At 39.3% G+C, this 13,780-nt stretch overlaps 1 protein-coding gene across 1 annotated transcript; it reads left to right on the top strand.

The window, feature by feature from the left end:
* The first annotated feature begins 2,777 nt into the window (after positions 1 to 2,777).
* On the top strand, positions 2,778 to 10,812 carry CD164L2 (CD164 molecule like 2). Its single transcript, XM_053454493.1, has 6 exons — positions 2,778 to 2,997; positions 3,230 to 3,319; positions 7,426 to 7,503; positions 8,674 to 8,709; positions 10,301 to 10,445; positions 10,729 to 10,812. Exons 1-6 carry the CDS (start codon positions 2,937 to 2,939, stop codon positions 10,745 to 10,747), a joined length of 429 nt encoding a protein of 142 aa, XP_053310468.1. The 5' UTR covers positions 2,778 to 2,936; the 3' UTR covers positions 10,748 to 10,812.
* Positions 10,813 to 13,780: the final 2,968 nt, after the last annotated feature.

Genomic DNA, 13,780 nt, shown 5'->3' with positions numbered 1-13,780 from the left:
CCGGGATATGACATCATACCCCCCCCACGCTCTACATCAATAGCTGGCGCATAGTGATGAGTGAGCACTAAAGCAGGTGTCTGAAGTAATGAACCTTGTGCTCCCATGACAGGATGGAAGATGATGAAAGATGATGGAAGATGAGAAAGGTAAGAGATGAGGAGAGAAAAGGGTGTAAAGGCAGTGTATGGGCAGGTGTGTGTAAGAGCAGTGTATATTTCTGTAGTGTGTGTGTATATGTGTGCTCATGGGCAGGTATGTGTAAAGGCAGCGTGTAAGGGCAGTTTATTTGTGTTTATGGGCTGGTATGTTTAAGGGCAGTGTCAATAAAATAACCTCTGTTAAATAATAGCTGAGGGGGCACAATATTCCTTTGTCCCGGAGCTATGGCTCAAGCTATGGCTCTACTCAACAACAACTAGGCCATGTGCAAGCCTTTCGCTCTGTGTCTGCACTTATTTGTAAACTATAAAGAAAAGCTTTGGATAGGTTTCCTCTCTTTCTCAGGTCTGACGCAAAACCTGGGGAAGAGAGGAAAACTACTTTTGAAAGCGTGTCTTTCAAGTATTATGTTAGTCCAATAAAAAGATATTATTGCATACTGCAATACTCTGGTATTTTTGGTATATATATTTTTTTATATTTAATTTGTTTTTTTCAGTGACATGATTTAGTAGTGGAACTTATTAGTGCCCCCATCAGTTTTGACTGTGGTATCGTATGTTCCCTCCGTATTTATTGTTCCTAGAGTCGCCACTGGGGTCAGGGCTCTGTTCAGGTCACTCAAGTTTCTCTACTCATCAAACCATATTGTGGTCCTTGCTTTGTGTCATGGTGGAACAGGTCTTCCTCAAACTAGTGCCACTCTTTCTACAGTCCCTTTGGGCTAACTGGTAGTAAAGTGGTTTGGCTGTTCTCAAAGTAAGCCCTTGTGGTTTCATTAGGTGATATGGTGCTTACATGCATTTTGTCTGACAAGTCACAAGCATTGAATTGCGCCGCACAGATGTATATGCAACTACCAGATTTAGTCAGGAATGTTGAATCAAGCCACCAAGTCTATGATTTAAATGATTTTATAAGAAGATATTAAAGAAGTTTTTCTTGATGAGCTTGCTTTACACTTTATGTTTGTATCATTATCTGCCTGTTTTATGGCACTATTTCCATTTGTACTGGATAGAAGGCTGTTGTTACCCCTCTTACTGCATTTAGGCTGGTTCTTGGTAGGAGACAAAGTCTTACAAAGAGCTATATTACTTTTTAAACAGCAGCAGGCAGCACACAGTAGGTAGCAGGCAGCAGCAGACATTCCCAGGACCCTGGATGAGGGATAGCTAGCTAGGACAGCCAGGATTTAACCCCTGCAGCCCTGGTTCCCATTGTAAGAACTAATATTGTCTGCCAATAAAACACCATTTTAGTAGTAAATGTATATGTGACTTGGACCATATGCTGTTAACATCATTTTTATCTAGAAAACACATTTAAAGAGAGAGAAAATGTAAGACAATATTTGGACAGTATATATTGTGGATAAGATTGTGCTTGTATGTCAGTGAAAAACAATATTCCATGGCTAAGCCTGGGTGTGTGATTACATTTCTTTAGTGAATGTTTGCTGTCATTATGATTTTTTTCTGTGTCTTACTCCATGATCCTCTGGGAACCTATTCGGTAGTATGCTGTATTATGGTGTTGAAGTGGATGTGCCAAGGGACTATTTATTTTCATTTTATGTTGATGTGGCAGCAGATATGAATGTCTCCTGTTTATGCTTGTTAAGGAACACTTTATCACCATTTTTTTGTAGGACTAGTGCCAAACGTTTGTACTGCAGATTCTTACAGGAGAAAGAGCATTTTATGTAGGATTTGCTATCTATAACATGAACTTTGTACTGCAGACATGTTTTTTTAAGAAACCTTAACTGGACCCCCTAACTCCCCCTAACTGTGAGTGTACAAGAAAAACAGTATGCGAATATCAATAAGGTATATAATAAGAAAATTTGTGAGACCGCAGAGCAATAGTACATTTCTTAAGGTACTTGTTGCAATGTATGGTCAGGGTAAAGTCAAGCCACAGTTAAAGGACTGGAGCTTTAACAACTGTTTGGTTTAGTTGTTGCTTGCATTTTGTTGTTGATCTTAAGCCCACTCTAACAAATTTAGTATCTAGTCCATTGCTTATTATTTACAACCAAGTATCTCAGCAGATATTCTTAGCATATTCTGAAATATTTGTGCCATCATCCTCTATCATCTTTTTTAGAAGAAGCAGCTTAAGTCATATTCTGTATCCATCCCTTGTAGCTTCCTTGTACTGAGAGTAAAAATTGAAAATGATAGTCCAAAAATGAGTGAGCCAAAATAAATATCCCTGTTCCTCCTACGGGTAGTATATTTTGTATTAAAAATTCAAAATGCCTTTTGCTGGGATAATTCACAGCTTGAGCTCAATCCTCTAGGACTTCTATGAATACATCCTATACTGTATATAATGTAAATATTTAAGAGTACCCAAATTTCATTTTTGACAATGATTACATCATCTGAGATGTCATTTAAATGTTCTGTATATGTAATTTGATCTGTCTATATGTCTCTGAAAGGGCCAGACAGAATTGTATGTAGGTTTTTTTCCATTCCTTAGTGCGTGTACCATGATACCGAGCTCTGTTCCTCCAGGCTTGATATTCTTCTCCAGGCTCAGGTTTCTGTCATCAGCTCAGTTTCATTCTCCTGGCTGATCAGTTACCATGTCAGAGACAAAACTTGCTTCACAAAGCTCCTCTTCCTGCACTGCCTCATCTCAGCTATTATCTTATATAACATTTCCTATTTAACAAAACTTTACTTCTGTTTGAAAAAAAGTTATTCTATTCTATACAACCTTACTGCATATCATTTCTATTTCAGCGCTTCAGGTTTGACATGAAGCATTTCACATATGCTATTCTCCTTGCTATTGCTATGCTCGCCGAGTGTGAGGAAGGTAAGTAACTAATATGCCATCATAGCCATCATATGACCTTTGGCACTATATTAGCAGCATGATCTATTCTTATGTACATGAAACATACCTGGCATATATATTTAAATGTACTAAAATAATTAATTAGACAATGAGGATGCGCTGCATATATTTTGCTGAATAGCTACATGACACCATATAGACTGGTCAAGTTCTGTGGCAAGATGTAGTGACAAATCCCTATATTCCACAGAAGGTTGTGAACAGCTGAGCTCCTGTGAATCCTGCACAGAGGGACTATCCACCCCAAACATCTCCTGTGAATGGGTCACCTGTGGTTCAGGTAAGATTGGTAATGTTATTTTATAGGAGATTGTGGACCTGGCACCATGGAGTGACCTTGGTACATAGGCCACCTGGAATTAATGTAATTGTAGCTGGCATTTGAACCAAAGATGAGTATGTTTTGTTTACCATTGTTTAGGATTAACAATTATGAGTTTGATTCTGATGAGTCCTAGTCTCTATTCAGTGCCATCAATGCACCCCAATAAGGATCCAGGTCTTTAGATAGAAGTGCATAATTGTATCTTATAAACTAGGGCTGGTCTCAGCACCAGGCATCCCAGCAGTTGTACATTATGTTTTGGAAGATTTAGGTAAAAATTGGTGGCAGTCTGCGGAACACTTTACTAGGGGAGGATTGCCCTATTGGCATACCTAGGAACTTTAAATTTCATGGCCTATCATGCAGATTCTATGTAGTGACTCATCAAACGTGTTAATTACAAATTACTTTAATATGTTTCCTTAAGGAATCCTTGACTGGTCATTATTTAAAGATACTTAATTAAGTAACAGGAGAAAAGTATAGTTAAAATGATACCATTTATGATACCACTTAATTAAGTAACATTAATTCAAACAAAGATCATATCACCAATCATGACACACTTGTAGCAGAGGATTTTGCCTTCACACTGAGACTGGAGCGAAAAACTTGAGACTTATGTGTCCAACCACGAGAGTTCCCGGGTATGCCTATTGGGACCAATATCCCTGCTCCCCTAGATATCCATTGTTTCAGAATATTTGGTGTATAAAAAAAAACAAAACTGAAAAAGACTCTGCACACACATACAAATTATTTTAAAAAATGAAACATTTTATTATTTTAACACATAATAACAACCTAATCTCTTATCAGTGACACTGTAGGTCACTGATTATTTATTGGTCTCTCTGATCAATGTCAATGGCCTAAACTTGTCAATATAAATGATCTGATCTGAAGTGTTAGATTTGTTGTTGTTGTTTTGTGTAAATATCTAAATGTCTTTGTGACCAAAGAGCGGTTGAAACCACAGCTTCTAAGTCTTCTTAAATAGGTTAATTTATCATACAAAGCATATATACATACATCACCAATTTATGACAGATGACGGGATGATGTAACTTGAGTGCTGTAGGCTCTATATTTTTGTAAATATAGAGCCAGAAAAAGACCTTTCCCTTTTAAGCATGGGTTTTGAAACCCCTTTACATTAAGATAGAAACATAGAAAGTGATTGCAGATAAAAACTATTCGGCCCATCTAGTCTGCCCAACCTCTGAATACTTTTTCTTAGTCCCTGGACTTATCCTAGCCTATCCCATGCTTCTTTAAACTTCTTTACTGTATTAACATCTACCACCTCTGCTGGAAGAATTTAAATGTTTCTATCTTATCCCCCTGCCACGTCTTTCTTCCAGGCTATATATGTTAGAATCTTTTATCCTTTCCTCGTAAGTTATATCCTGTAATCCATGAACCATTTTAGTAGCCCTTCTCTGAACTCTCTCCATAGTATCTATATCCTTGTGGGGATACAGTCTCCAGCACTGTACACAATACTCTAATTGAGCTCTCAACAACAGCAAAAGCACTTTTTTCCACTGCTAATACCTCTCCCTATACAACCTAGCATTCTTCTTGCATTTCCTGCTGCTCTATTGCATTGTCTACCCATTAACCTATATGAAAATGTATTGCCCTACTGGACCATTCATATGATACACTGGCCTTCCAAAGAGGACCTCTAACAGTTACATCACGTGATTAAAAACACATGTTCCTAGCACTCTTGTCACACAGGCGTAATGTGTGTATTAGTAAAGGAAAAAGTGAAAGCATAAAAATAATTTCGATACATTTTGCTATAGTACATATTTAGTTTAAAAAAAAATTTTGACTTAATAAAGTTCTATGTGACCACTGATTAATGACCCTTTAGGTCACTAATTATTTACCAGTCTCACCGATCAACAGCTAGTGACCCAATCTGATCATCATCTCCATCACTAGCACTAAGCTGTAACTGTAACTTAACATCTATACAGACCTAACACTTTCATGATCCACTAACAGGACCCCAGCACTACTCCTTAAGTTTTCATCAAACCCTTAAGCTAACTGCTAGGTGTGTTCACTAAGCAGTTAGGTCAGTTATGTGCATGCTAGTTGGTTCTAAGAAACTATAGAAAAACTTGCCCCAAGCCCAGGGAAGGAGAGACACCAAAAATATTGTTTACTAAATTGCCCCAAAACCAAGGTTAGGAAGCTCAGCAAAAATATGACAGAAAAAAAATAAATCCTGATATTTTTCCTGATATGTGCATGTGATGTAGACTGTAGAAGAAAAAACTCTCCTGTGTTCCCGTTAGATTTGTGATTGTAGTGGTCCACTAAGAAAGGTAAGTTTGAAGTCTTTGAGGAATGAGGCACTTGGCCTTCTACTTTTAGGAAATATATATTTTGTTGGAGTTATTTTGATGTCTACATCCAAAAGCATGATGTGTGCCTACCTGGTTTAACTGTAAAAAAATTGAAACCTCTTTGCACTCTCATGATTTGGGGGTCTCTAATGACCATGTAATGCTAACATACCACACGTATGTGGTACCTAATTGAAATTGTAATACCCCTACTGTGTCTCAAATGAGACATGGGCCTAGTCAAAATTCCAAATTTAAAAACTGAATGTTCCCGTTTTGTGACCACAAAGTCTGAGACACGTGACTTACCCATGCATATAGGGTATTGCTGAAAACCAATTTAATTGATTTTGTATCACGTAAACATGGATGTGGATGTGTAACATGTGTTTTTTTTTGTTACTCCAACTCTGAAATGTCCTGTCATGGAATCAGTGGCATGGAACATGCCAATATGTCCCTAATCAGATTCCCTATGCTGTCTAGGTTTTGAGAAAAATATTGTTTTATGTGGTTAAATTTAAACATGGAACCTCTACGTGGACCCAGCAATGTGATCAGTCAAAAATTTAAGTTTGGAAACTGAAATGGATATGTTCCAATTGTGACCCCAGAATTACATGTGAGGTATTGCTGTTCTCAGGAGGGTTAATTGTTTCAGCAATTGTATGTACCCTGAGAAAGAAATGTACTGAAATAATCAGTTTGTATATAATGTGTTTGTTAAAAATTGAAAGAAAATTGAGAGAATGTTTTACTGTAATGTTTGGCACAGATTGAAGCTAAATGGTTGAATAAAAATTGTTTAAAATGCCCCTAGTAAAATACTTTGGGTTGTTAACTTTAAAAAAATACATACTCTTGTTCAGTAGTTTTGCTCTTTCTTGCCACTATTGGGGCCCCAACAAATAGTTATATCACATTTTACATTGTTCATTTTATAAAAAAATATAGCTTGTAAACAGCAATGCACGTCGTTCATATTTACCCTCATAACTACCAAAATAGAGAAAAATACAAGGTATGTGAAGTATTTCCAAAATCGGGACAAATAGTCAAATACCTAAATAAATGTTTTTTTTTTGTTTTTTTTTAATTTGCACTGGCTGTGTATTGTTTTTATACTAAATGATTATCTATATACACACACACTAAACTGGGAAATCTGACCATTACACCAACAGGAATTTTAATGACATTGCATTCTAAATACATTAACATTAATATGTAGTTGCTCTCCCCCCTTTCAGCTTTCATCTAGTAGATCATGTGTGATGTCAGGCACTGATGTTGCCCTGGCTTGCAATCTCCATTCCAGTTCATCTCAAAAGTGGTCAATGAGGTTGAGGTCAGGGCTATGTGTGGCCAGTCATGTTCTTCCACACCAAACTCATCCAACCATGTCTTGGAAGTAAGGGGCCTAGGCCAAACCCCAATTTCAATAAGTAAGAGGTGTGTCCCAATCCTCTTGTCCATATAGTGGTGGACAAAGCAAGGACCATAAGGTCATCGAAGTCCCTGTTGGTGTAATGGTCAGGTGTCCCAATACTTTTGTCCATAATCAATATTCAATATTAATCTGTGAAATCACAGCTGATCATAAAGGGGTTAAAGTCTCTCACTATAAACAGATGTTCTACATGGCATGTGTTCAGTTGACTGGAGTTTTTAAAATGTTATCCACTTCCTCATTAGAAAACAGCAGCTGTGTCGTCAGAGGAGAGGAAATTAGTGAATCATGTGTCGCAACTAACACAAGTGGCAAGTGCAAAGGTAAGAGCTACCAAATGATCGACAAGTGCAATGGACTGCAGCATAACAATGTCTTTTTTGAGAGGGTGACTCTGGAAAATGAATTAGTCATAATTTGTTCAACAGCATGGAGACAAAATCTACAATGACTGTTGTAGCCTGGATTTCCCGGCTAGGCTTGTCCCCCCAATAACCACAATACTGACACCACACACCATTGAATGTGGATAAGAAAAGGTCACAACCAATTTTATTTATTAGAGTCATTGTAATGCAAAAACCTGGAACAATAAACATAGGTGCGTTGACAAGGACAATGACTCAAAACACAAACATGTAAATATATACAATAAACACACAAAGCTTGTCAAGCAATCCAGGTCCCAGAGCCAAATACCACTTAAGGACGGGACATACCCGGATGCCTCATCCAAACCTGAGGTTCCCAGAACTGAAAGCCAAGAACCTCCCACCGGTTGTTACCAACAATTCTCTTACCACCACATTAACCTCCTGGAGACCTGGCAAGCTGCCACCCCACAGACTGTGACAAATACCACAAACCAAAGCTAGAATATAAACATAAGGGGAGGGAGGGTGTGACACGCAACCAGGTAAGCTGACCACAAAAAATGGTTCCCAAGCCTGGGAAAACAGCCACTTAAATAATCTACCCCTCCTCTAGACAACAGTCACGGCCCACTATAGCCCATGCTGGCCCCTCCGTGGGCATCATTCTACTGTATTAATAGCACACCTTAGGACAGATCAATAAAAAAAAAAGATATGGTGCACTTTATTAAAAATATATATATGTTGATTGTGATTGAGGAAAGCACGTAGATGTTGGTGCTGCTGGTATATATTTGAGGCACTGGAATATTTCACATTTTTTGTTATAGACTTTAGGAAAGTGGTATTAAAGGGAAGAATATGTAGCAGAGCTACAATTCTGGCAGAAGTGTTGTCTGTTAATATTTTCAATGCCAACTGCAAAGAAAGTCAAAATGGTGAACTTAAAAGGGAAAGGTTCACATAGCACTGGTCACCTAGGATATTATTAGTAACTTAAATGGGGATACTAGTGGAAGAGCGCTGGTTATTGAAGGGGTTTGTATAGGCACTTTTAAAGAGATTGACACTGGGGGATATCGTTGCTGTTTTACACAACTGCTTTATTTTCTATTTCAGTTCTTGATAACAGCTCTGCAGAACCGCCACATGAAGGTGAAAAAAATATCGATATGTATCTGTATTTTCAAACACTTTTCATCTTTTCATAAAATCACATCATATATATGCTAACAATGCAAATAAATAGTTACATATTATGCATTGGACAAGCACTTACAGTTGCGTATGATTACTAAATGTAATTCTATAATTAATTGGCAATTTTTAGAACATAAGATGCCAAATCTATGTTAATGAATAGAGCACATGTGTCAACACAGGTAACTAACACACTGGAGCCAATGTTTAAACATTTTTTGAAATCAAGGAGCAATTTTCTGATCCTTATACCCTGGGCAAGCCTTACCATATAGGGGAAATTCGGCAGCTGAGATGGTGGGCTCTCCAAAACTACGCGCTTCCCTATGTCAACAAGCATGTTCATGTAGAAACATGATATGACTTACACCCCTATATGCCACTCTGCCTCCAAGATATGCCTCTTATCCCCCTGTATGCCACTCTGCCTCCCAGATATGCCTTTTAACCCCCTATATGCCACTCTGCCCCCCCCCGAAATGCCTTATACCCCCCTATATGCCACTTTGCCTCCCAGATATGCCCCTGGATGCCAAATACTCTAGGTGAACCCTTGTGCATGTACACACACATTTTTACTCATATACACAAAATTTTATGGCAAGACAGGAAGCTTCATATTTTGCATAATCCTTCTTTACTGTTAACCTCCAGCAGCAAAACAGTTAACAAAGAATACAAGAAATAACCAATCAGAAAAAACATAACGCCATCTGAAGCGCATAACTCCTCTTTTTCCTAGCACACATAAGAGTTGCCAAACTTGTATAGCGCTGTGATATAACCTGACCTCACTGAGCTCTTATCTCCCTCTACAGTAGCCTGCACATTGCAGCTACTGTTAATTTAGTTTATGAGGGTGCATTGGCAGATTATACATTAGAGAATCTGGGCCCTCCAGAGGTCAGGGGCCCAGAGGTATGTGTCTAGGTTTCTTAATGGATAATCCACCACTGTATATGTGTCCGAAAAAAATGAGACACTTTAAAAAGACTTAGTTAACCTTCAAACTATAACCCTTAAGGCAACCCTTGCTTATGCCATAAAGTGGGACATTTACGTTGGGGTCATGGTTAGAGGTGGGACAAGACAGGTCTTCTCAGTCTTTACAACACAGACCTCAAACAATAATCCTTCATCAACCTATGACATCATATCCCCATGCTATACTTTAATGGGTCGCACAAAGGCCATGTGGGAGCTGTGATTGAAGTCTGTGCTACAAATATATATTGATAACAGTTATGTTGCAAAGGTCTAAATATGGCACAAACACCATAGAAACTCACTGAATGCTCATCATTACGCACTTTGCACTTCCATCTGTCGTTATTTGAATCAATTTGCCTCATTCTTTACAGTGCATCTATTATATATAGTCTTTTTGGCCACTTGGTAGATAGGTCTAAAAACTTCCTTTTACCCTTGCAGTTTGTTGAAAGTAAATTAGAATGTATAATATGTAATACTATGCAGTATAACTCACATATTATATTTTACTTTTCTGTATATGCTATTTTTAAATAATTCCTCCTCTTCATCCCAGATGGTCCATCAACCAGAGAATCATCTCCTCCAGTCTTTCACACAGGTAGCTTTATTGGAGGAGGGTTGCTGGTCATCCTAATGGAAGCTATTGGATACTTTGTACTGAAACGTCTACACGGACCAGAAAGAGACTACCAAACAATGTGAGATATTTGGTGATCAGATTATGTATATATCATGTTATGTACAGTATGTTCTAATTCTAGTTTCTCTACCATGCCTGTACATATTATCTTATATGAGTATTACCTTCTAAATTCTAAAATGCGTCTAAAGAGGATCATCTGAAGAAGGAATAGTCAGCGAGTGGTTATACAGGTGTTGCACAATTACAACTCCTTAAATATAGTTTTGCTTTAGTATCAGTAAGAAATAACAGAATCACTGATTAAATATTTAACATTATTGTATGTTCTTTATCCACAGGGAGGAAGGCACACAGTAACAAATCACTTGCAATATTCTACACCCTGACCCTCGATCACATCACAGTGAGGAGGAGGACTAAGTGGAAGATATAAAAGTAGTCAAAGGCTATATATTTATATGTACACTTAAAACAAATCTTAACACAATTATTCCTGCTTCTAATTACAAATGTCATTTATATCACATTCTCTCTTGAAATATCACCTCAGCCCTAAAGGACATATCTCATTTATTTAATTTGGAAATCGGTATAAGTTTTTTGCAAGGTATCAACCACCTTTCATTTCCTTTTGTGCCCCAATCAAAAATGTTTGTGTGGATACTGACCTTTATAAAAAAAACTATTGTGCCGCTCATTTATTAATCTGTAAACTGTATAGTAATAAGTGCATCTGTTTGAGATAAATAAATAAAAATAAACATAAATACACTCATAAATAATATGAAAACCACAGTCGTAGCTAGCTCCTTTTGTGTCCGAGGCAAGAATGAAAAATTTTGCCCCCCCGGGTATTCTTTTTTTACAGAGGCTATTTTATTTACACTGCCTTTACACACTGCCTTTAAACACACCTGCCCCATAAACACACATATACACATACACAGCCCTTTCACACAACTGCCGACACACACTGCCTTAACACACACCTGTCCATAAACACACATATGCACATACACTGCCTTTACACATACCTGCCCACAAACACCTGTCCATAAACACACATATACACTTACACTGCCCTTACATATACCTGTTCATAAACACACATATACACATACACTGCCCTTACACACAACTGCTCATATACACTGCCCTTACACATACCTGCCTATAAACACACATACACATACATGCACTGCCCTTACACACCTCTGCCTTTACACACACCTGCCTATAAGCACACATATACACATACACTGCTCTTACACACGCCTGCCCACACACACTGCCTTTACAGACACCTGTCCATAAACACGCATATACACATACACTGCCCTTATACTTGACTGCTCATATACAATACCTTTACACATACCTGCTCATAAACACACATAAACACACATACACTGCCCTTGCACGCTACCTTTACACACACCTGCCCATAAACATGCATATACACATACACTACCCTTATACATGACTGTTCATATACAATGCCTTTACACATACCTGCTCATAACCACACATATACACACACATGCACTGCCCTTACATGCTGCCTTTACACATACCTGCCCATTAACACGCATATACACATACACTGCCTTTACGCACACCTGCCCATAAATACATACCTGTCCATAAACAAACATATACACATACACTGCCTTTCCATACACATGCACATACACACACACACACAGCAGCTTACAAACACACAAATACCTACACTGCTCGTACACACACCTGCCCATACACACATCTGCCCGTTAACACACATATACACATACACTGCCCTTACATACACCTGCCCATTAACACACATATACACATACACTGCCTTTATACACACCTGCCCATAAACACACATACACACATATGCACATACATACACACACCAGCTTACAAACACAAAAATACCTACACTGCTCGTACACACACCTGCCCATACACACAGACATGTGCTTACAAGCACACACATATATACCGTATTTGCTCGATTATAAGACGACCCTGATTATAAGACGACCCCCCAAAATCTGAATATTAACTTAGAAAAAAAAGAAAAAGCCTGAATATAAGACGACCCCAAAGGAAAAAAGTTTTACCAGTAAATGTTAATTCATGTAAACTATTTTTTTTCATAAAAGCTATGATTGAGAAAAATATTTTTTTTGTTTTTATTTCTTGTATTTTCCAACCTGTCCCCCAGTTACGCACATCTGCCCCCAGGCTTGCCACTCCAATATGGCACTGTGGCCCATGATATGCCTTTTAACCCTCTATATGCCACTGTGCCCCATGGTATGCCTTTTGACCCCCTATGTGCCACTCTGCCTCCAGAAATGCCTTATACCCCTATATCCCATTCTGGCATTTAGGGGGTTAAAATGCATATTATGGGGCAGAGTGGCATATAGGGAGGTAAAAGGCATTTCAGGAGGCAGAGTGGCATTAAGGGAGTTAAAAGGCATTGTATAGAGCACTCTGCCTCCAGAAATGCCTTATACCCCTATATGCCACTCTGCCATTTAGGGGGTTAAAAGGCATATTATGGGGCAGAGTGGCATATAGGGAGGTATAAGGCATTTCAGGAGGCAGAGTGCTCTATTAAATGCCCCCTTAACGCCACTCCAGAAATGCCCTATGCCCCCATTTAACACACACACACACACCCTATACCCCCATTTAACTAACACACACACACACACACACACACTCTCTCTCTCTCCCCCCCTTCCCCCGCTCTCCCCCCCTTCCCCCGCTAACCCCCCCTTCCCCCGCTCTCCCCCCCCTTCCCCCGCTCTCCCCCCTCTCTTACCGGTGCTTCCAGCCGGGGCAGCGGGTTGATGTCGCCTTCTGCTGCAGCCGGAAGGAGGTGTGGCTAGCAGCGGGGGTTTGTATGCGTCCGTCGCGTATACTTTCCCCGGCTGTCAGAGATCAGAGTTCCCCGCACCGGTGCGGGGAACTCTGATCTCTGACAGTCGGGGAAGGTCTATGCGACGGACGCAGACAACCCCCGCTGCTAGCCACACCTCCTTCCGGCTGCAGCGGACGTTGTCTACGCTGCCCCGGCAACACAGCAGGAAGCACCGGTAAGTGTGTGTATGATGGGGGGGGTCGGGTGAGACAGGAGGATCCAGGTCCCCTGCAGCGGTGCGGGGGATCTGGATCTTAGTCTCCTAATCAGACCTCTATTTGAGGTCTGATTAGAAGACGACCCCGATTAGAAGACGAGGGGTATTTTTCAGAGCATTTGCTCTGAAAAAAACCTTGTCTTATAATTGAGCAAATACGGTACATACACTGCCCCTACACACCTTTCTCCCCATCTCTTACCTTTCTCATCTTCCATCCTCTACCTTCCATTCAATTTTTGGAGAGCAA

This window comes from Spea bombifrons, chromosome 2 (assembly GCF_027358695.1).
Source record: "Spea bombifrons isolate aSpeBom1 chromosome 2, aSpeBom1.2.pri, whole genome shotgun sequence".
NCBI classification, from domain to species: domain Eukaryota; kingdom Metazoa; phylum Chordata; class Amphibia; order Anura; family Pelobatidae; genus Spea; species Spea bombifrons.
Note: the sequence above shows the minus strand (reverse complement) of the source record. Positions and strands in the feature narration are given on the sequence as shown.